We start from the raw sequence: 22,855 nt of genomic DNA on the forward strand, positions 1-22,855 counted from the left end.
AATTAAAAAATTGAACAAATTAAACCCATATCCCCTGCGGCATTATTTCCCTGGAGGCATAGTTATTAGCTTTTGAATATTTTGAGCTTAACAGATATTCAAAATTTTTACAAGTGGGCTGGTTGCCCACTGATCCCTTTTCAACGTACTCCTCAACATGCCCAGAAAGTTTAAATTTAATACTCTTAGTCATTCCTAAAATATTGCATACACACTTTTTTGACAACCAGCATACACATAGTGTGTTTTGGTTTTGTTCCACTTCTCCCCATACATGTCTTAATAGGGGTCGCAAGTAGAAGTACTTGTAGTCACGAGTAGTCACAGTTACAGTCGCAAGTAGTCGTAGCCGAAGTTGCAAGTAGTCAAAGTCGCAAGTTGTTGCAGTTGCAGACTTGCAGTCACAGTAGTAATGGCCTCGAAAATTTCAATTTAATGCCCAGAGCCATTGTCAAGGAATTAGGCGTTTTAGTGACAACCAGGATCAACCCCCCCCCCTTCCCTCTTTCCTAATAATAAATCCTGCACGTAAATAATGAGCAAACTATAAAATTTACAACCCTTACCCCAGGGGCGGAAAGAGGCGTGGCAAACCATGGAAGCATATTTGTTAGACTTTTTGAAAATTTTGGACAAATGGCTTTTTCAAAGTTTCATGTTGAAGGGGGGGGGGCATCCAATAAGGGGGAAGTTTACCTGCTTGCCCTCTGATCGCTTTTCAACATCCCTCTCAACACACCATGAAAATTTAAACTCAATACCCTTAGCCGCTCTATACATATTGCTGATATGCCTTTTTGACAACCAACTAGCACATCGTGTTTTTTGATTTTGTTCAGCATCCCCCTCAATTTCCTGCAACTTTTATCTTAATCTCCAAAGCCATTTTGAAGGTCCACAGGATCACACATGCTCCCTTTCATAATAACAATGTTACAAAATAAATTACAGCCCTTGTGTCAGGGGCCGTGGCCAGGGGGGGGTAATGTCATCCCCAGAGAAGATTCCAAGGGAGAGTCCAAGAGAAAGAGAAAGAACAAGAGAAAGAGAGGGGGAAAGAGATAGAAAAAAAGCGAGAGAGAAAGGAGGGAGGAAGGAGAGAGAGATAGAAAAAGCCAGGGATAGTAGTGCAAAAACCCATACCTGCTACTTTATATCTATAATCTTCTAGGAAGAATCACATACTCGTCCCATCATCAAGCTGTAGTGATCCAACTTGACTCGACAAACTTGCAATCATGTCCTGTATGGAAGTCCCTTTACTTGGCTGATCTTCCTGACTAAACAATGCAGCAAATGGGAAATTCCTACTAAATTTGGCTCTCAATTCACGCACTAATGTTTCAGAAGCTGGCAACTCTCGAGACAAAACCAGATTATAAACCTCTTCAGCTACATGTAGGTTAAGCCCTTCCAATTCATTAAAACGCTTTAGAGTCTCTTCTATCTTTTGGTGCCCACCTTCTGTTGTTCTTAATATTTTAAGACCTTCTAGTACGTATTCAGCAGATTTCACTTCCAACAACTGATTCACACTTTGGCCGTTTAACAAAGACTGAGACGTTTTGTCAATCACTTCCTTTACAAGAGGATTGAGCTCACCAAAGCTTGGAAGCGTATTCATAAAACGAATAAGACAGGCTTTCACTTTGGGGTGTTCAACCCCAGCAACTTTCACTGCTCTCTTTAACGACTGGATGACAAGCAGAGGCTTTTTCTTTCGCAAATAAATTTCGAAAGCGTACAGATGCGTTTCCAGACACCGATGCTGTAATTGTTGAAGCGGTGTAAGAAATTTAATGGCTTCTTCAAGAGGGGAATCAGTTTTAAGCAGCCTGGATGGAATCAATTCATCTTGTGAAGGTGGCTCAGGCTCACGGTCTAAAAAAAAAAAAATGTTTGGTTCTCTGTTTTAACGTCTTTAAGAATTCGAATTGATCCTGAGTCAACAATCTCAGTGGACAGTGCCCGCTTCCAGAAAGATCAGGTAAGTTCTTTGGTTACCAGACGCCAGGCCTTAATCCTCAAAAGAGTAGAAACGAAGATTGGCACTGGGAATTACACACAATTTACCCAGCGTCTATGAGAAGAAACATTTGATCATATTTAAGGCCCAAAGAACACACTTTTTATCAAACTTATTGTTAAAACGAAAATAAAAATGAGGGTTTCAAGGATATAAAAGCTTTACAGGGATTTCCATTTAAAGATTTCCCAATTTTCTTCATCGCGCATCCAAAGGCGGTTTGCACCCCCCATAAGCCACGTTATTATCTATCCTTAAGTCAAATACAATCAAAAGAATATAATTTTTATTTATTCTAATCCTTAGTTCTTCCATTAGGGACAAATATGGTGTTAAAATAGAACTATCTTAGCCAGGAAAGTGAACTTTTTCACAAAAATTTATATCATACTTCTGGAAAACATCAAATTATGTCTCTGAGAACCGGAGAAGAAAACCCCATATCTCTTCTAGATTTCTTGGAAAGGATTCCGACTTTTGGGGATGTTTTCCGAAATTTTTGATTTGACACCCCTAATGTTTCCATCGAAAAAAAACTATAAAAAGTACTCAAGATCACATGAACTTTCTTACATACGAAATCGCTTCGTTCACTTAGAAATAATTTCCCAAGTTGTCAGATACATTCATTTTATTTCATATACTAGAGGTAAACTTTTTACCGACCAGGCAGATTTTTTTCCAACACCAATAGACACATATTGATCTCCTAAGAACTGAAGTTTATATTTGTTTTCAAAAATAATATTCCAACATTTTGCCTAAGCAAAATCTCTTAGCTTCCAAGCTGAACTTTTCAGAAATCAAATAGCTTTGAATGCTGATAGAAAATCATATTATCTCTTTGAGAATCTAAAAAAAAATCCCATATCGTTCACAAATTTTTGGAATATGATGCCGGAAATTCTGATTTCGAAACAGTAGTTCCGTCTTTTCCCAAAATCTTCGATCTTAATGTTTACTATAATTTAGACGTTTCATGTGACGAAAAGTAAGAAAGAAGATATGTACCTTTTATATCTGGAAATGAACTGTATGTTAAGAATAAGTTCTAGATTTGGCATCGCGCATCGATTTCTTCGATATCCTTGAGGCAACCCTTTTCTAGACAAGGTTGAATTTTTATTTCCGACAGTGATAAAAGGATCTTTATTTTCAAGAACTGGACCTTACGTTTGTTTTCCACCAATATTACTTCTTCTGTGACTTTTCCTATTTTGAAGTTCTGATTATGTCAATTCCCTACAATTTTGTTCAAATAAAATACCATAGCTTTGAAGGTTAACTTTTTAGAAATTAAATAACTTCAAATACTGATAGAACTTCATACCATCTCTTCGACAGTCTAAGCATAATCTCCCTATGTTTAAAAATTTTTGGCAAGTAATATCAGAATTCTGATTTTAATATTTATGATAATTTAGACGTTTAATGCCATGAAAAGACAGGAGAAAGAATCGTACTCTTCTAATATCCGAAAATCAACCAACCACAAGGGAATAAAAGTTTACACCATGAACCCTTTCACAAATATTCATTAATTGCAGAAAATAGATCACAGCCTTAATAAAGGTAAAAACAAAGCTTATTTTGACTTGTTTGACTTGTTTGGTTAGAGTTTGACTATTTATTTGAACACAAAATTCTCATTTTACAAGTACTCTAATTACACGTTGACCTTACAAAATAATAAGTTACAATAATTATAACGCATCTTCGGTACCAGAGGTCTAGTTTTTATTTTGACCTGTTACGTATTATTTAGGAAACCCCGTCGACCGGGCTCCAATTTTCTCAACACTTAAAGCTTAGATATGCGGTCAATTTTTCTTGTGTTATTGTTGCGCGGCTTGGCCAAACCGAGACGTTATTTTTTTTAATGAAATTTTATACTTTTTCCCTTTATAGTTTAATATCAAATCTGCAAATGACTATTGCCATGTTTCTAACAAGAGTAGCCTATAATTTACTGATAGGCATTAACAGTTTTCCTTTCTAACAGTCCTTTGCTTTTTTGTATATTTTCAATTCCTGGGCTTTAAACACGTTACTTTCAATCTGTTACAGTCTCTAGCTTGATACAATTTGATTTTTTTTTTACTGACCATAAAACACTTGTAAAAGCAATGCTTCTAAAATGTTTTTCAATATATTTAGTCTGCTAAACCAGCCCCATCCCAATCAACCAATCAGGGTAGCCACCCGATGAAAAAAAAAACCCACAAGATTTTTGAAAAAAAAAATCACAAAATCAGCACATACACTAGATTATTGACCAGAAATCATTAGAATTATAATACTCTTTATCATTGTAATTAATAATTGTTTTGTTAGTTTACCATGTTATATACAGGTACTCCTACAGGAAGGGGGTAAAATCCCCTCCCTAGATGCGGAAAATACCTTTAGATTCATGTTTTGTTTTTTCTCAAGCGAAAATCACCCTTAAAATTTTGTGAAATGCCTTTTTGCATCTTTATGCAGAGAATAGCAGAAAAATAAATCCTTGCTTCCTCCCTGTATGTTCCCGAATTGGTACCCTTGGCTTATACTCCGATCACTGAAAATTGGTTATCAGTTATCTAATCGAAATATTTGCTTTTTATTTTTAATTTTTTTCCCTTGTCAATCAAAACCCCAATTTTTTTTCTAAAAAATATAGAAACTATTTTTCTTTTTACCCTGAGCTAATGTAATTACTGGGAAACCAGGGACAATTTTGAAAATTGCCTTTTATATTTTTTTTTGGAAAAAATTAGTCCCACTCTTCACAAATTTTGATAAGCATCTGTCTTATTGCTTCTTTTAAAAAAAGAGGCAATTGTTAATTATATGGAACACACCGAAGAAGTAAAGTTATGTTAATCCTAATGAAATATGTCACAATATTGATATAATAATATAATTTTGGCTATATATTTGCACATTAGGGGAATGTGGGGGTAAAGAAACCTAACCTTGCCCCTACCCTGCTTATGTACAAATATATAGCCCAAGTTATACAAGTCCAAATCATTCTGTCCCCGGTTATTTGTCTTTGTGGCTATGAAACTGGTTTTCATAGTTCATACATTATCCTTATTATCGTTAGCATACTTTCAATCCCCAGACCTATCCTCAGGGGCTGCGTGGATCATGTTAAATCTAAAGGTATAGTTTTGGAACCTTTCAATTATACTAAACAAATGGATATCTCAAACGTTTGATCGAACAATTTTTGGGGAAAAAAGGGACGTGGGGGGGGGGGGGGAGGCTAGAAGCCGTCTGATCTTTTTGGTCAAATAAAACGGACTCAAGAAATTTCAATTTCAGCTCCTATGAGGTCTCTCCTGATGTTTTAGAGTCATTGGTTTGATACGATTGCTCCTGGGAAAAAACAACAACAAAATAACACGCCCCCGTGATTTTTCTTCTGGCAAATAATACAAAATTCAACACTTTTGCAGATAGGGGGTTGAAACCTCTACAGCATGGTTCTCTGATACACTGAATCTAAAGGTTTGATTTTAATTAAATTCTTTTAATTTTATTGGGTGTTTCCTCCCTGTTTCAAAAATCATTTTCTTAGCCTTTTATGGGTAAAACTAAGCTTAATGAATCTTATATATTTGGAATCAACATAATAAGCCAATGATATATTGATTGATATCAAAATTTTTTTTCTGAAATGTCGACTACTGTTTAGCCTTGCAGCTTCGTTCTCATAGTTTGTTATCACAAACAATTTGATATGTTAGCACATAAATCCAAAAACTTGGAGAATAGGACGTTATCTGCGCTTATTAGGTGTCTCAATTACAAATAAGAGAATTTGGAGAATTATTGGAGTTTCGACTAGATGATATTAGAAGTAGAAATTAAAATAATTAGATAATTCTCAGATTAGAACCCCCCCCCCTTACTCCCAACCGACTTCAATCATCAAACTACACTCGATTTAATCTTTCTCGCTATGTTAGAAATCCTATTATAAAAAGCACTAAGCACTATTTTCCTGTTCAATTAATTCTTTTTTATTTAGAAAGTTATACTTACTCTATACCTACCTTCTTATTTTTCAATTACTTCATTTATTATCTATTTGCAGATGTAGAGGGTGTATTCATATTCACCATTCACTCCACTTTCAAAGGTTTTAACAGAAGAAAATCTAATTTAGAACCGATAAATTACAGAGAAAGACCTGAGCAAATGTTGTAAAATAGGAAGTATAGAACATTTCTACAATTTTGCGATTAACAAAGTTCGCCTATTATCTTGATGATAACGCTCTGGGGTCATATCTGATATGGACATATGGTGGGAAATCGGAAGCTTCAAAGGCGGTATATTTGCATAAATGCTCATCTGGAACATATTAGGAACTGTAGTGAATTACCATTTTGTGTTTTTTTATCAATTAGCATCTTGTATGATTTATTTGTCTGAATCATGAATCTACACGCTATATTGTGAGAAATCACTAGATTTAGGAAAAAATCACTAGTTTTAGAACAAAAACCACTAGAAATAGTGATAAATCAGTAGGGGTGGCAACCCTGCAACCGATACCACGCAAACGCGTGATTGGTCGTGTTTATACTTTGTTTCCTAATAGAAACGTTGGACTTTGCAAGCAAGGTGCTTAACAAAATTCCTCGATTTTTAATACAGTACTCTTTAAGGTATCAGTTAGAACACTCATTAAAGACCCCGGTCATTATCCGTCAAATTAGTAAAAAAAAAGAAAGAAATGGATAATTCTTATTTTCAATTACAAAAAAATAACAATGTCGACAAAATTAAGGAAGGCGACGAAACTTATTAATCACAAACCTTGAGGGTTTTGTTTATTTTTCATATGCATTTCTCTCTTCTCGTTTTGCTCCTTCTGCATAGCTTTCTCCATCTCTGCCTTCTTTTGAGCTTTCTTTAGCTTGCTTTTCAATTTTTTTTCATTTGCACTGAGCTCTATATGGACTTCACCATTTTCTTTGGGTTGTTCATCAGCCAGATTAGGATTGTCATAAAGTTGAAGATAGACATCAATGGCACAGCTAGCAGCTAAATATATGAAAAAACGAATTATAGAGATTCCAAATTATTTACAGTAACGAAAGAAATATAGCAATTAAGACAACAAAATTGTAATTTAGATTCTCATTTCCAAAATTTTCGTAGGGTTCATTTGACCGAATACCAAGGACGGAAACCATCTCTTTTGTTTTTAGAGATGGCACGAGTAATAGACACGAGTTAATTTCATTGCGAAGTATCAAGCCTTCAAAAAATAGAGATAAGATCGATATAAGAAATACATTTTAAAAGATCGATGTCACAGACCCCAGAGGGCCGAAATTGTATTCTAGGGTCAAAATCAAAAATTAATTCTTGATTCAGAAAGAACATCTGAATTTTTTTTTAATTTCCTTGCCCGCCCCGTTACTGTCATAAATTGCCGATTTCCCAAGCACACCGGCACAGCCGCTTTGCCAGCCCTCATATATCGTCCCATGATTCCGCCTGTGAAGCTGATCCAACATGTGCTAATTGCGACGGTAGTCATGTATCGTATAGCCGAAAATGCCGTGTTCTGCGTGATGACCTGAGCAAATGCGTTCGTAAATGACTGTTGAATTGCACGTCTGGATCTGCTTGTTGAAAATTAACGGCACGAAAGATAAAGACGGTTGAATAAACCAAAAAATTAAAGATTAAGATATCCTGTTCCTTCAGGAAGATCTACTTCCAGCCATCTCTGTGAACTCTACGAAAAGCAGCCAGGATATTGTGTTTACTCCCAATACCCGTAGGCGAAAACGTTTACCTTCCCTGTGATAAGAAACATTTAGCTTCTTTTATTAAGTTTTCCAATGCCTGCTCATCCCTTAAGAGTCGGCTATGTAATACTGCAAAACACGGTTTTTGGTGGCTAATATTATGTGACTTAAATTGTAATTTTAATAGCTCCTCTACTCATGCTAACCTAGTAATAGACTTGTTACCAATTTTTTACCCCATAGCAACTAAAGTTCTTAACCAGTTATATTCATAACAGTGCCATCATCACCACGATTGACTACTGCATTTACATTGCAGATGTTGCCTGTTCTGCCGTTCATGCTAACGAAAACAAACGTGACTTTTGACTCCCTTTCCCTTCCTTCTACTGCGATGTTAACTGCTGATCCATCTAATGATCAAGGCGTTGCTACTAATAAGAAATAGGGTGTATGGAACGTGAGTGGAGCCCCCCTCCCGTCCTTCTCGTCTGGGTCAAACTCAATGCTCGAGGCTCGATTCGGAAAGAAGATCCCGGTCTTAAAGCCATTAAGATTTGTGCTAAATTCTGGCTTCACATCTGTTGTGTGTGGGCGTACTTTGCAAGGCCAAGTGTTTGATATAAAAAGTAAGACAAAAGAGGAATTTAAGGGGTATCTTCGTTTGGTTTGTTATAATGGCGCTGAGTTCCCTAAAAGTGCATTACAATATAATCTAGTTAGTAAGTCATCTTAATTTGATTCATTAGGGACCATTGATGTTATCCCAGAGTCGTCTTGGCTTAGGCATATAAAAATATTTTTAGTAAGATAAAGTATAGTGTTCAACACAATTTCAAAGGCAGTTTCCAAACTTTCGCCAGCTAAAGTTTTGCAATTCCAGATTAGTCCTATATTAACTAAAAGTATATCAACAGTATGCTTAAACTTAAGTCTAAATCGAGGGATCTTAATGGGAATAGGACACATCATCTACGTTGAGATTGTCCAGCACTTGTCACCCAGCTTCAGCTACAACTCCAGCTTTATCTATATTTGTCAATGGTGCCTGATTTCTTTCTTTGCGGGTTGATAGCCTCTATTCTTTAAACATGAAAAAGATTCTTTTGATTGCAGTCCAGTCACTGTTACATGCAATGTTGCTAAGAATTTAAGAATACTTCTCCTCCCATATCAACGGACAACGAAAGATCCATAATAATTTGGTTTTTAACCTTATATTGGGTGCCAACATGTACATGAGGTTTTAATTTCACTTCTTTATCATGTCCAGTATCAAGATTATTAATTATGCATTTACGCTTTGGATTCGTCCAAGGCTTTTGATAGTATTTGCCATCCACAAGTGTGGCACTCTTTGTCAAAGTTTGGAAGGAATCCTTCTTTTATATATGTACTTAAATTTTGGTATAGTTATTCATTTCGTTTCGGGCCTTCGTATATCAATAGTTATCTGATGTGTCATACATTGCGTGCGACCTGTTGGTTTTAAGTCGGGCCAAGTATACTTTGGCTTACCTATGCAATGTATTCTATTACGTTTCTATTAGTCTAAAGCCTACTCCATCATTGGCGCTTTACTGAATTAAATAAAAAAAAACAAGTTTTTTAAACTGAAAGTAAAGAGCGACATTAAAACTTAAAACGAACAGAAATTAGTCCACATATGAAAGGGGCTATAGCCTCCTCACCGCTCTGCTCTTTACGCTAATGTTTATTATTGTTTAAAAAAATAGAGTTGTGTAAAAGAATCAAAGTTTAGCGTAAAGAGCGAGGTGTTGAGGAGGGGACAGCCCCTTTCATATACAGAATAATTTCTGTTTGTTTTAAGTTTTAATGTCGCTCCTTACTTTCAGTTTAAAAAACTTGTTTTTTATTTATTTAATTTCTGATCGTTTTTTAGTTAATGCAGCTTTTATTTGCATAAAAATTTTACTTTTCTTTTGCTAAATGGATGTCTTTACAAATTAACTTACGTAACTAACTTCTATATTCGTATATTTTTGTTCTGGCAAAAAATACAAAGTTGCAGATTTTTGAAGATATGAGCTTCAAACCTATGTAAAAGGGTTTTCTGATGCTCTGAATATAATTGTGGGATTTTCACTAGAATCCTTCCCCTTGTAGGGGATATTCCCTCTCTCTTTACAACATCAGGTAAATTTTTTCAGACCCGTAGCAGTTGATGAGCAATACCAATCTTATTTAAATGTATATATGTAGGATCAACATGATAAACACATTATTTCTATACATTTATTGACATCAAAATTCCGTTTTTACAAGTTTCGATTACTATTGAGCCGTATCGCTTCTTTTTTTTTATTACGTATATGTTATTACGTATATGAGGGCCCTTTAGTCAATTCCACGCTCTTTATGTTAAAAGTAAAAAAGAAATTTGATTCACAAACCCCTGAATCACAAAGGCTGTTTAATTAGAAAAGATAGCTCTTTTGAAAGCACTAAGAAAAACTGTAGCGTAAAGAGCGAGGTATTGACTTGGGGGAGAACCCCCTCACATACGTTATAATTTCTGTTCGTTTTATGTTCTAATATTCCTTCTTACATTTCAGTTGAAATGTAATTATTCCGTATATGAAAGGGGCTGTCCCCTCCTCAACGCCTCGCTCTTTACGCTAAAGTTTTTTATTGTTTTAAAAAATAAAGTTGTGAGACAGAGTCAAACTTTAGCGTAAAGAGCGAGGTGTTGAGGAGGGGACAGCCCCAAACCCCTGAATCACAAAGGCCGTTTAATTAGAATAGATAGCTCTTTTGAAAGCACTAAAAAAAAAACTGTAGCGTAAAGAGCGAGGTATTGACTGGGGGGAGAACCCCCTCACATACGTTATAATTTCTGTTCGTTTTAAGTTCTAATATTCCTTCTTACATTTCAGTTGAAATGTAATTATTCCGTATATGAAAGGGGCTGTCCCCTCCGCAACGCCGCGCTCTTTACGCTAAAGTTTTTTATTTTTTAAAAAAATAAAGTTGTGAGACAGAGTCAAACTTTAGCGTAAAGAGCGAGGCGGTTTGGCGGGGAGAGCCCCAAACCCCAGAATCAAAAAGGCCGTTTAATTAGAATAGATAGCTCTTTTGAAAGCACTAAAAAAAACTGTAGCGTAAAGAGCGAGGTATTGACTTGGGGGAGAACCCCCTCACATACGTTATAATTTCTGTTCGTTTTAAGTTTTTATATTCCTTCTTACATTTCAGTTGAAAAAACTTATTTTTTTTTTATTTAATTTCTGATCGTTTTTTAAATAATGCTTGGAAATCCGGCGCCCCCTTTATAGAAATGTCCCTTACCCCAAAGAAACATCCTCCACGGAAATATTCTCCAGAGTAACCCCCTCCTCGAGCCCCCCCCCCCTCCAGAAAAAATCCTTCCTGAAACTGGTTGTATACTTCCCAATAACCAATAACTACTGCCGGCAAGTCCGGCGCCCCCTTCATGGCAATTTCCCTTCCCCCATGAAAACTTCCTTCATGAACTGATCCTCCAACATAACCACCGACCCACCCTTCCCTCCCACTACCAGAAAAAAAACCTCCTGAAAACTTCTGTATACTTCCCAATAACCAATACTATATGTTAACATTGGGTAAAGTTCATAACTTTTAGCCCTCCCTCTGGGAACTTCGGGGGATTAAGTCATCCTAAAAGACATATTTATCGTATTTTCGACCATGCTGAACAAAATGGCTATCTCAAAATTTTGATCGGGTGACTTTGGGAAAAAAATAAGCGTGGGAGGGGCCTAGTTGCCCTCTATTTTTTTGGTCGCTTAAAAAGGGCACTAGAACTTTTAATTTCCGTTCGAATGAGCCCTCCCACGATATTCTAGGACCACTGGGTCGATACGATCACCCCTGGGAAAAAACAACAACAAACAAACAAACAAATAAACACGCATCCGTGATCTTTCTTCTGGCAAAAAATGCAAAATTCCACATTTTTGTAGATGGGAGCTTGAAACCTGTACAGGAGGGTTCTCTGATACGCTGAATATGATGGTGTGATTTTCATTAAGTTTCTATAACTTTTAGGGGGTCTTTCCCCCTTTTTTTGAAAATCAGCCAAATTTTCTCAGGCGCGTAACTTTTGATGGGTAGCACTAAACTTAATGAAAGTTATATATTTGAAATCAACATTGAAATCTGATTCTTTTGATATATCTATTGGTATCAAAAACCCGTTTTCTAGAGTTTCGGTTACCATTGAGCCTGGTCGCTCCTTACTTACAGTTCGTTACCACGAACTGTTTGAAAACGATTTATATTACTATTATTTTCTATTGTGCTTAATACAACATTAAAAATAGAAATTACAGTGGAATAAATCTTGAACACATCAGCTTTCAACATTTAATATCATTATACATCAAATATTCAGTTTAGCTTTATTAGTTCTTTCCAAGACTGTTCACCAAGACACATATAGTTTGGGATAGTTTGGATTTAGGTGAGAGAAGGAAATTTTTGGGTAACTTTAGGCTAGATGCTGGCCCTTACTTTTGCCCTATAAGTGGATGTGTGAATGAAAATTTATCTCATTTTGTATCTGAGTGTGAAGAGCTATCTGAGCTGAGGAATGAATGTTTTGGACGAGTGTTTGGGAGTGAATACTGGTTAATTGAGCAGATGGCTGAGAAGAACGCATGTGCTATTTCTTCGAGAAACATATGTGCAAGTTTCTTCGTTTAGAGGGATTAAACACAGGGAATCATGTTTAAGGGGATATCTTGTTATGGTATTTATTAAATGAATTTTATTACGGATGGTATTTGTCGGTTAAAATGTTGGACCTTGGTCTGTTCTTTTTTGTATTTTTGCTTTTTTTTTTACTTGTTCCATTTTAAGTTGTATTTTGTTTATGAGCTTTGTTTGTAGGCTGTATTTTGTGTTGCTTTGGCCCGCAGGATTTTTGCAATAAATCTTATCTATCTTATTTTATAGCTTTCAGTAAAGCGCAAATGACTCAGTATGCTTTAGACTTTTACAGTTAGGGAAGGGGGCAGTAGCTCAATTCTAGTTTGTAGTGGTTTTTGTTCGTTTTAAGATTTATTTATTCATTATATTAGCACCTGTTGTATGTTTGTTTGCTATAGCTGTTTATTTAATTTCTGTTCGTTTTGGGTTTTATTTATTCGTATATAGTAATTTCTGGTCATTTTAAGTAGAGTTTGAATCTATAGGAATTTATTTCTACTGATCTTAATTTTAACATAGCCTTTACTGTTATTTAAACAAAAAATTGGAAAGTCTTTTTTTTAATTTATTTCTGTTCGTTTTTGATTACCAAAGTGTCAAGTTTTTCAGCATTCCCTATTTTAAAATAATTTTTTTTTAACCTCAAACTTTTATCAAAGTATCACAGCTAGTATTAAAGTAACGTTATCAGAGCAACAAAATATCAAAGTAAAGAAAATATCAAATTATCAAAGTAAACAAAAGATCAAAGTAACAATAAGCAACTTGCATAATTTAAAGCCCTTGCCCTGTAAATCAGTACATAAAAATAAGCAACGTATCAAAGCGACAACAAGCAACTTGCATAACCCTTGCCTTAGGAGCTGAGGGTTCAACGCCAGAGTTATAGTTATTTGACTTTTGGACTATTTTGAACAAAATGGCTATTTCAAAATTTTGATCTGGTGCATTCGGGAAAAGAAGGGTGTGAGGAGAGGGGGGGGGGGGAGGGAGCTGTTTACCCTCCGATAATTATTGATTCTTAATAAGGGAACTAAAACTTTTAATTTCTAATCAAATGGGCCCCCTCCAAAGTTTATACAATCACATGTTCCATAAAAAAACTTATATGCTAACAATAAGCAACTAGGATAACTTATAGCCCTTGTCCCAGGGGCTGGGACGAGTTGCATTACTTTGTTTGCAAGTTTATTGGAGCAACCTATTATAAGCCCCCATTAAAGAAAATCCTGGATCCACCCCTGAACAAATCCAAGCTAAAGGAGACTTTAAGGTCGCCCAACTCCTTTTCAGCATCAGGAAAAAACGAAACAAGCATCCAATGGATCATAAATGCAGAAGAATTTTTTCATGATGCCTTACTTCAGGTATATAACTATACATGGACTACAAAATATTCCCAAGGATATGGAAACGGGCCATTATAATCCAAATCAGAAAACAAGGTAAACCTCCAGGTTTAATAAATTCCTACAGGCTAATATCACTACTACCAGAGCTTGAAAAACTTTTTGAAAAGATGCTGCATAGGAGGTTAGAACGGTTTGTGGAAATTAATAGAATTCTACCTAAATCCCAGGTTGGCTTTCGTAAGGGGCGTAATACTGTAGGTAATACAATACAGCTTGAAGCAGCTGCAGGAAATGCCATAAATAGCAGTGAGATCATGATAGCAGTCTTAGTTGACTTTGAATCAGCTTTTGACCACATTTGCAAGTATTTCATTTATCAAGTTCTAAAAGGGATGGATTTCCCAGATGGAGCCATTAAGTGCCTCTTCAATTATCTATCTCATAGAAGCTACATAGTTCGGGTGCAAAATGAGCTATCCAGTATTTCAGCATCGCATGCTGGGCTCCCACAGAGGTCCATATTCAGCCCCCTTATTTTCTTATTAGTTTTAAGTGAGGTTCAGTTCAGCAGTGATTCAATATCCAAGCTTGAATTTGCAGATGACTTAGTTATTTGGTCAACAGGTAGAGACGTAAATATTATTGCCAATAATATTAACTTAGCATTAGAGAAGTTAGCAGCCTTTTCTGCTGCATTTTCCCAACCTATCTCCAAGTCTAAGACAAATGCAATCATATTCCACACCAAAAAGTCCCTCATACCAACAAATTATTCAAAAAAATTGTGGAAATTGAATTATTCTGTAGCGCCTAAATTTCAAGGAGTATGACTGGATCCAAGACTGACTTAGCAAAATCAAATCACTGGTGTAAAAAATTCATGTATGCGAAGGTTACTCATCCTTAAGCGACAAGCAGGGTCAAAGTGGGCTAATTCCCAAGAAATACTTTTGGATTTTTACAAGAGATTTATTTATTCAAAGAGTGAGTATGCCATTGAATCATATAGAGAATGTAATAAGACTAATCTTACCAGACTAGAAACAATCCAAAATATGGCTAGCAAAATCGCCCTAGGGCTTCATACTCAGTGCCTCTCTAACAAAGGGAAACACTTAACTGGTCTGCCCTCTAATTTAGAAAGACAGAATATGCTGATCATCAAATATTACAGCAAGATACAAGCTATAGGTCACGAGTATGATATTTTGAAGCTCACTTTTGCCAAAGATGGTATCTCACTTAGTTTGACATCTATAAAGGTCATGGAAAATATTTAACGAGCTTGTCCCATCTTGGAAACTTGGTTCATCCTGTTTTAGTCATTTTCTTGTCCCCCCAGGATGGCAAATGTCATCTTCAATTGTTTCACTGGAGTTCATAACCATGCAAAAGACAAATTACCTGCCAATCCAAATTCAGGGACTTTTTCATGAGAAAATGACCACTTTGTATCCAGATTCTCTCCAAATTTACACCGATGGCTTGGTTAAAGGCAGCAAATGTGGCTCTACATCTGTTATCCCAAGTTATTCACTGAATATAAAAACCAGACTTCCTGATAATACTTCCATCCTCCCGGCAGAGCTATCGGCAATAAAAGAGGCTTTAAAGGTCGTCAATATTAATCCACCAGTTTCCAAAAATGCAGTATTGCTCTCAGATTCCAATTGCGCCGTTCAGCTCATTGATAATATCCATTGGAGTGCCATGGATACAGACCTGAGGACAATTAGAGATCAATTAATCATTCTCCCAAATAGCCTTATTGAAGTCAAATTCCAGCATATCCCCAGCCACCAACGCATCAAATATAATGAGGTAGCAGACCAGGTAGCTAGTAGCTCCTTGTATAATCCAAATAACCCCAATTTGAAGGTCCAGGCCTTCAGAGACAGAGACTCACAAGAAGAGTTCCTTCAAAAACAAAAATGTCCATTCCACCCTTATTTCCACCAAGGTCAGATAACATTCTTTATTTTAGAATCAAAAGCAACTGTTTGATCCAGAGAAAAGAGGAGTTATTTGGCATAAACGAGCCGATCCATGTTGCAGACTTTGCAATTCTATTCCAGAATCTTTGAACCACTCGATTTTTGAATGCCAATGCATCCAGCAGGAAGTAATCAACATTAGACGAATCTTCAGTGAAGCAAACCTCAAGCCTGACATCAACGTGTTGCTGCTCTCAAACCTACCAGTTAACACTGAAAGACATCTATACAAAAGTATTTTCGATTTCCTAGGACACAATAATATCTGCGGGTAGATCAAACAGATGGTAGCAAGACTTATTCCTGACCCATCATCACCTGCAGATTGAAAATCGTCATGAAGCCAAAAGAGGACCGAAGTGGACTTCAGAAGGTTTGGCATTCCAAGAAGAAGAAGAAGTGACCAAAAAGAGTGTGTCACAAGAAAGTGGCGTTTTCTGGTATCAAACTACGATTTTACCCCAAAAAGGAAAGTTCCTATCGATTCACAATTCTAAGACACTAAATCGATTTAAAAGTGTGACAAAATTATATACCGAGCTTCACAGTTGCAGAGGAAGTAATGCCACACAGTGAAGCATTTGTTCCTCAAAAGTCACGTAGTCTATACAAGATTAATGGTTAATACAGAATTTTATCTTATTGCTTAATTTAACTTAATCGATTCAGTTCATTTCTCATAAAATTACGATTAGTGATGCATAATTGCACATAAATTATTACGTAGGAGGGGCGATATGTAGGTGGCGGGGGGATCAGATGACTAGATGAGTGCATTTCAATATCCAAATTGTCAAACTGTCCATGAGCCTTCAGATAAATATAGAAAGGGATATAGTGCAGGGAAGGGGGGGGGGGCTGCAGGTTCATAACTCCTTTCTTGTTGAAAAAAAAAAAAAAAAAAAAAAAAAAAAAAAATCTGAAATTTATTTCGAAGCTTCATTTGACTAAACTGATTTGATTCATATTTCATTTATAAAATTCTACACAATGATGTGTAACTGCACATCAGCTATTATGAAGGTGAGCGGTGGGTCATTTTGTAGGGGGAAGAGGGGCAGATGGCTCAAAGATTCCATATAAATGCACAAATATTCTAAGTCTCATCGAAACTTCAGATAAATATAGAATAAGTTTTGGGGAAGGGCGGGAGGAGGCGAAACTGATATCTAATCCCCCGATTCTCACGAAAATTTTGCTTGACGCCTTTATTGTTGGTGCTAGCAGGATGTACCTTCCATTACGATAATCTTTTTCTATCTTGAATAAATATTTGAATTTTGACCAAAAATTTAATTACAATCCAATGGTTTAACTCTTAAAATGTAAGGGGCGACATTGAAACTTAATACGAACAGAAATTTCTCGTATATGAGGGGGAACGTCCCAACCTTAATCCCTCGCTCTTCACGATAAAATTTAACTTTTTGTCCTAATTCTTAAAGAAAGAATATTAAAACACAAGGGCCATGGAATAGATATAAGAAGCCTTTTAAAGCACCGAAAAACTTTAACCTTTCAATACCTTACCAGAATCTAGTGTAAATCAAGCAATTTTTCTTTGCTTATGCTGGTAATAGGTTAGGTTTTTGGGTTAGATTTTGAAAAGACAAGATTTACTATTGCCATGTATTAAGGCCATTCTCTAACAACTGAAGAGGAAATTTTTATGATATAAAAGTTTCCTTTGTAAACCTAGTACGCTCAGAGACTATCAAAACAGAAAAAATGCTTCAAACCTTTGAAATAAAAGTTGTGGTCTCTGATTTTATCTTCCAATCGAAGTAACGTCATGTATGATCTAAGAGTCATTTTTCTCATACAATATGTATGAAAATCAAATTGGTCATCAACCATTTCACTAAAATGTCTTTCCACTTCATGACATTTCTTCAAGGCTTCACCAAACATGCCTAATCGTTTATAAGCAGCAGCACTTTCTGTTTGAAACCACATGCATTGCATTTCATTCAAATTTTCTGTCGCACTAACACCCTCTCTCGTGAACTTGGAGCACATTTCCTCTGCCTCTTGTATTAAATTTGCACGAAGCATATATTTAGCTGCTTTTGAATTTATGAAACGGTCTGCTGTATCTAAACTTTGAGCTTCGTCTAAACATTTATAAGCTTCAACAGGGTCTCCCGCATGTTTGAAAATTTTACCACGAACAACAAAGGCATCTATTAAAGTAGGAGTGTGCTCAATAGCAGCGTCGATATATTGAAGAGCCAGCTCCACTTTTCCCAAATAGTCAAAATGTTGCGCTAAATAAAAGTAACACCATAAAATAGCAGAAGCGGGTTCCTTTGGGTCAGGATCTGGAAATAAAAATACCAAAGTTACAAATGAGATTTTAAATTAGTATTATTGAGTAGATTGAACAACTATATGTCTTTAAATAAAACGAGACAGAAAACAGACTAAAGTGTGAAGCTATGGGCTTAAATATGTTTTCCCAAAATGTTTTCGAGGCTTGTTCCTCTCTATAAAAAATCCTCCCAATTCGACTCCTTCTTACCATAAGAGTAATATACATTCGAATATAACATATTCATCGTATTTTTTTTCTAACTATTTAGATATTCAAGAATTTGTACTAAATACATTGATTTTAAAAGTAGAAGTCAAATACTTAGCCATAAATTAATCGTAAGAGGTTTTTCCGCCAATAAACTTGCTTGGCAATTTTAAAAGCTTAGTTTTCAATATAGTGAACTTTTAAATAAGCATAATAAAAATTACCAAGATATTTTGAATCATATTTTGAAGTAGCTTGTCGGATGTATTTTTGCTGTTCCCTTTTTAATTTTGGAATTTAGGGTTTGTTTTGACACAAGCAGGTGCTGAGTTATGGAGGATAGGTGAAATTAGTTCGTAAAAATTGGTCTTGAAAGTGAAAGGGCTTTGGTTGACAGTTGGGGTTATGCAATTATGGGAGGTAAAGCGGCTGAAGGGTTATTCTTTCAGAGTTTTTACATTGAATCATTTCTAGATGAGTAGTGGTGAAGGAAGCTTTGAAAATTTTTTGGGTACTGTATTGTTCATAGATATTCCACAGGTGACACTACATAGGGGTATGCCATATGGTTCTATGGCAGGCGCGCTCATTTGCCTGGGTAAGGAAATTTAAGCCCCAAAACCTGCATAGGCAAGTGAGTTTTCCTCTGAGGATCCTTGATATGTGGTGATTACTTGGGGAATATTCAATTTTGTAGACTTAAGGTGTTATGGCTTGGTTTTGGGACAATGATTTACCATTTATGAATGCCGATTTTGCTCCATTTTGGACTATTGGGTTGTATGTACAGTTTTGTCCTAGGTGATTGGATGGATGAGTAAGGTGTAAACCTTACTCATCCATCCATAAGTGAGTAAACCTTGCTCAAGTGCTCATTTATCTCAGTTACCAAATTAGGAAGACATTTTTTTTTAAATACCGAGTAAATACCTGTAATACACTATATCTCCACGAAACCCCACCTCTATGGGAAACAACGAATTTGTTTCCCATAAAAAAGATGTAAAAGGTGCTCCAGTGATAAACCCTTTATTAACTAAACTATAAAAATATTAATTAGAACCAAATTAAAGCTTTTAAGAAACGGTGAAGCAGATGAAGCGAATAAACAAAGAAATCAATTAAAAAAGAAAATCGTAAATTGGCTCGATCGTTCTACAAAAACAAGGTCGAATTGTTCAATAATAGACCAAAAAGTTAGTATTCCGAGGTTAAAAAGCTGTGTGGCAGGAAGATTGATCCCCTCGTTAAAAGATCCCCTTTTAACGAGATTACTGAGTCCGGGCGAATTCCAACAGTTTGGAAACATGGTTTCTTAACCCCTTAAAAAAAACAAGAAAGCCAGGTTTCGAAGGTGTTCATCCTATTACTCTTATTCCTATTTTCTCGAAACTTTATGAAGGATTCCTTGCAGATTGGCTAAAGGGAAAAAAAATTACCTCTTACTGACCTGAGGCAATTGGGGAGCCTCAAATCCACTTCTGCTTCCCACTACCTCGTTTCTCTTATCGACCACATCGGGAAAATCCTCGAAAAACCTAATTCCTGGCTAAATTTAATTTCCATTGACCTACAGAAAGCATTTGACCTTTTTAACCGCAATATTTTAGTTGAGAATCTTGTCAGCGAGTTCAATATTGACCCCTCACTGGTGAAACTGGTTGCTTACTTCCTAACAAATAGATCGCAGGCTGTCAAATACCAGAAACATTATTCAAATCCCCTCCCTGTCCACAATGGCATACCCAAAGGTACTCTCATAGGTCCCCTCTTTTTTTTCAGTCGTGATTAACAGCCTCACGAAGGAATTCCCGGACCAATGGAAACTAGTTGATGACCTAACGGTTGTTGAAACTTGGTTCAGAAATTTAATAAGCGAGCCTATGAGTATCCTCAATGAAAGTGGAGATTAAGCCTCGGACTTAGAAATGACAGTAAACCCCTCTAAGTCCATGATAATGCCGATTTGTTTTCTCTAAACCTTGCCTGTTTTCTCAATTCTATCCCTCCTGAAATTTCTGTGCCTTTCTTTAAATTACTTGGCGTCACAATTTCTTCAAATTTAAAGTGGGATATCCATGTTAAAGACATCATCTATAGAGCTAATGTCTCTATCGCCCTCCTTAAGCTCCTAAATAAATTTAGCATCCCTTCTTCTCACTCCTTAAGAATTTACACGTCTTTTGTCCACCCGCACTGTAAATATGCTTGTCCAGTTTGGCACCCTGGTATCTTTCGCGAAGAATCGAAAAAAACTGAATAAATCCAAAAAAGAGCCTTACGAATAATTTCCAGAGAAGGCAAGGTCCCCTATTCTCTGCTTTTAAGAAAAGCTAGTTTTGAAACCCAGGAGCGCAGGAGGGTTTCGTTGTGTTTTCGTTTTGCAAAAAATGCAATAACAAATCCTCGGATGGCAAGCATTCTCCCCAAAAGTCATTCCCCACCCAGATTACGGCCGCCTCGAGCTGTTTCTGAGCCCATCCCTATTTTATCCCCCATTCGCAGCGTTACTTCCAGATATGAAAAAAACTTTTGTCCCATTCATCACAGAAAAAAATGAATAAAATATCCCACTAGTTTCTCCCTTTTTTCCTTTTTTTATTGGCCCATAGTGCTACCCAGGTTCTTTCATTCATTTGCTTGTTTTGCCCACCCCCCTCCACTCTTTTTTTAGTGTCCCTTTTACTTTTCATATATATTTATATTTTGTTCTCTTTTTTTGTGTTTATTCACTTGTTTTTGCCCCCCCCCCTTTCTTGACTAGTTTTTATCTTCTTAACTTTTTTATTGACTTTATGTAGTTAAATTATTGACACTTTTTTTAATGTCCCTTTTAATTTTTTTCTGACTTGTATTTGTTTAAGATTAGTTTGACCAGTTTTTTTGTTTACTTTTTAATTGACTTTTTACAGTAAAATTACTGACTCACAAATGATTATTCATTATGATTTTTCTTTTTTGTTGTTGTTTTTGCATTTTTGCCAGTTTTCGTGTAATCATATGATTTGTCGACCCTGAAGTCCGAATTCGGCCCTTTGTGGGCTTGTGATAGTGATTTTTTTTTGTTTTTTTTTTTAAATAAATATATTATCTTATCTAACTCGTGTACGTACACATCCCATAAAAATATGCAGGGGGCGGGATCTGGTAATGTTTAACGTCAAATGATTACTACTGTGAGGGATTACTTAAAATAATCTATTTAAAAGATAAAATATACATAGACGGAATTCCCGTTAACCCTGCTTTTGTCTAAATGTCAGTTCAAATAGGACGGCACATCACACTTCGGCTCTGTAACATTAAAGGATCTAAAGGATCAGTAAAGCAATATAGAAGAGGAAGACGAAAATATGATCGAACATATAGTGTTGTAAAATTACTGTAAAATAAAAAACTCGGTAAGTAAAATAGGGTAAAATAAGGTAAAACTGGTAATATAAGGTGTAATAAGGTAGTCCCTAGGGAATACAGGGTAAAATTGGTGTTTTAGAGTTGCCGTATAGCTACAAGACCAGTTGAGCATTCTTTTTAAGCATCACTTACAGTTTTTAATGAACTTTTTGGATGATTCTGATTTTCCTGGGCTCAAAAAAGTAATGCCTCTTCATCTAGAGTTTCATCAATTTAATTAATTGTCTAGTTTATCCCTTTGGTAATTTTTCGCCTATAGTAATACTTCAGCAATTCGACAGTGCCTGATTTCGGGCATCCATTTTGAAAAAAAAAAACAAAAAAAAAACAAAATAATAATAAAAAAAACATCATTATTTGGGAGTAAAGTCTTATTAGTCATTTATTTTTCTAAATCTAAACCTATGAAATGCTACCCTAACAGCCGTGCATATTAAACCACATTCCTCATACCATAAACATGTTATTTCTCATTTATTTATAAAAGTGCCGAATACAATTAAAAGAGGTTTGTAACACTTTAAACACTTTGATTAACTAAGCAATGGATCATAATAGCAGAATATTCAGTAACCTTCACAATCATTAAGATTGTATTCAACAGGATTTGCTTACAAATCTTGCTCTTCTTCCGGTTTGGATTATGTTTCAAGTGACCGTACCTGCTCTGAAGCCCCCCCCCCCCCCAAGCGAAAGTCCTGAATACAGCCCTGCGGATTATTTATTAATTTCTACCTCCACCCTCTTATCGTCTCTCCCTTAGAGTTAATTCTGTATTTATCTGAAGATTCTTTTAAAACAACTGCTGAAACACAAGGGCCGTTAAACTAGAATAAGAATTTCTTTTAGTCACTGCAGTCAGTAACAACTCATTTGGTAGCAAGTCATTAAAAACAGGATAAATCTTAGAAAAGGGCATTAGGACTTTCAATTTTTAATTGACTGGTCCCCCTCCAAAGCTTGTTCTACCACACCTTCCACATGAAGTGCCTCTGGGAAAAAATATATTGAATAGTTATTAAGATATTGAACCCTAATGGGTCTGTGCCATTAGTAATGCAATAAAATTGCCCCTG

At 35.8% G+C, this 22,855-nt stretch overlaps 1 protein-coding gene across 2 annotated transcripts in view; it reads right to left on the minus strand.

Moving 5' to 3' along the window:
• The window catches only part of Naa15-16 (N-alpha-acetyltransferase 15/16), a 67,949-nt gene that overhangs the window by 6,320 nt on the left and 38,774 nt on the right, over nucleotides 1-22,855 (minus strand). For both annotated transcript variants that reach the window (XM_089085984.1, XM_089085988.1), the window contains exons 3-5: nucleotides 17,584-18,165; nucleotides 6,842-7,069; nucleotides 1,144-1,881 (exon numbers count right to left, since the gene is read on the minus strand). In XM_089085984.1, the coding sequence (XP_088942110.1) occupies nucleotides 1,178-1,881; nucleotides 6,842-7,069; nucleotides 17,584-18,165 (1,514 nt within the window). In that variant the 3' untranslated portion in view covers nucleotides 1,144-1,177. The remainder of the gene's footprint in view (nucleotides 1-1,143; nucleotides 1,882-6,841; nucleotides 7,070-17,583; nucleotides 18,166-22,855) is intronic.

This window comes from Artemia sp. Qi Xiang Cuo, chromosome 1 (genome assembly GCF_049724085.1).
Source record: "Artemia sp. Qi Xiang Cuo chromosome 1, ASM4972408v1, whole genome shotgun sequence".
Taxonomy (NCBI): Eukaryota; Metazoa; Arthropoda; class Branchiopoda; order Anostraca; family Artemiidae; genus Artemia; species Artemia sp. Qi Xiang Cuo.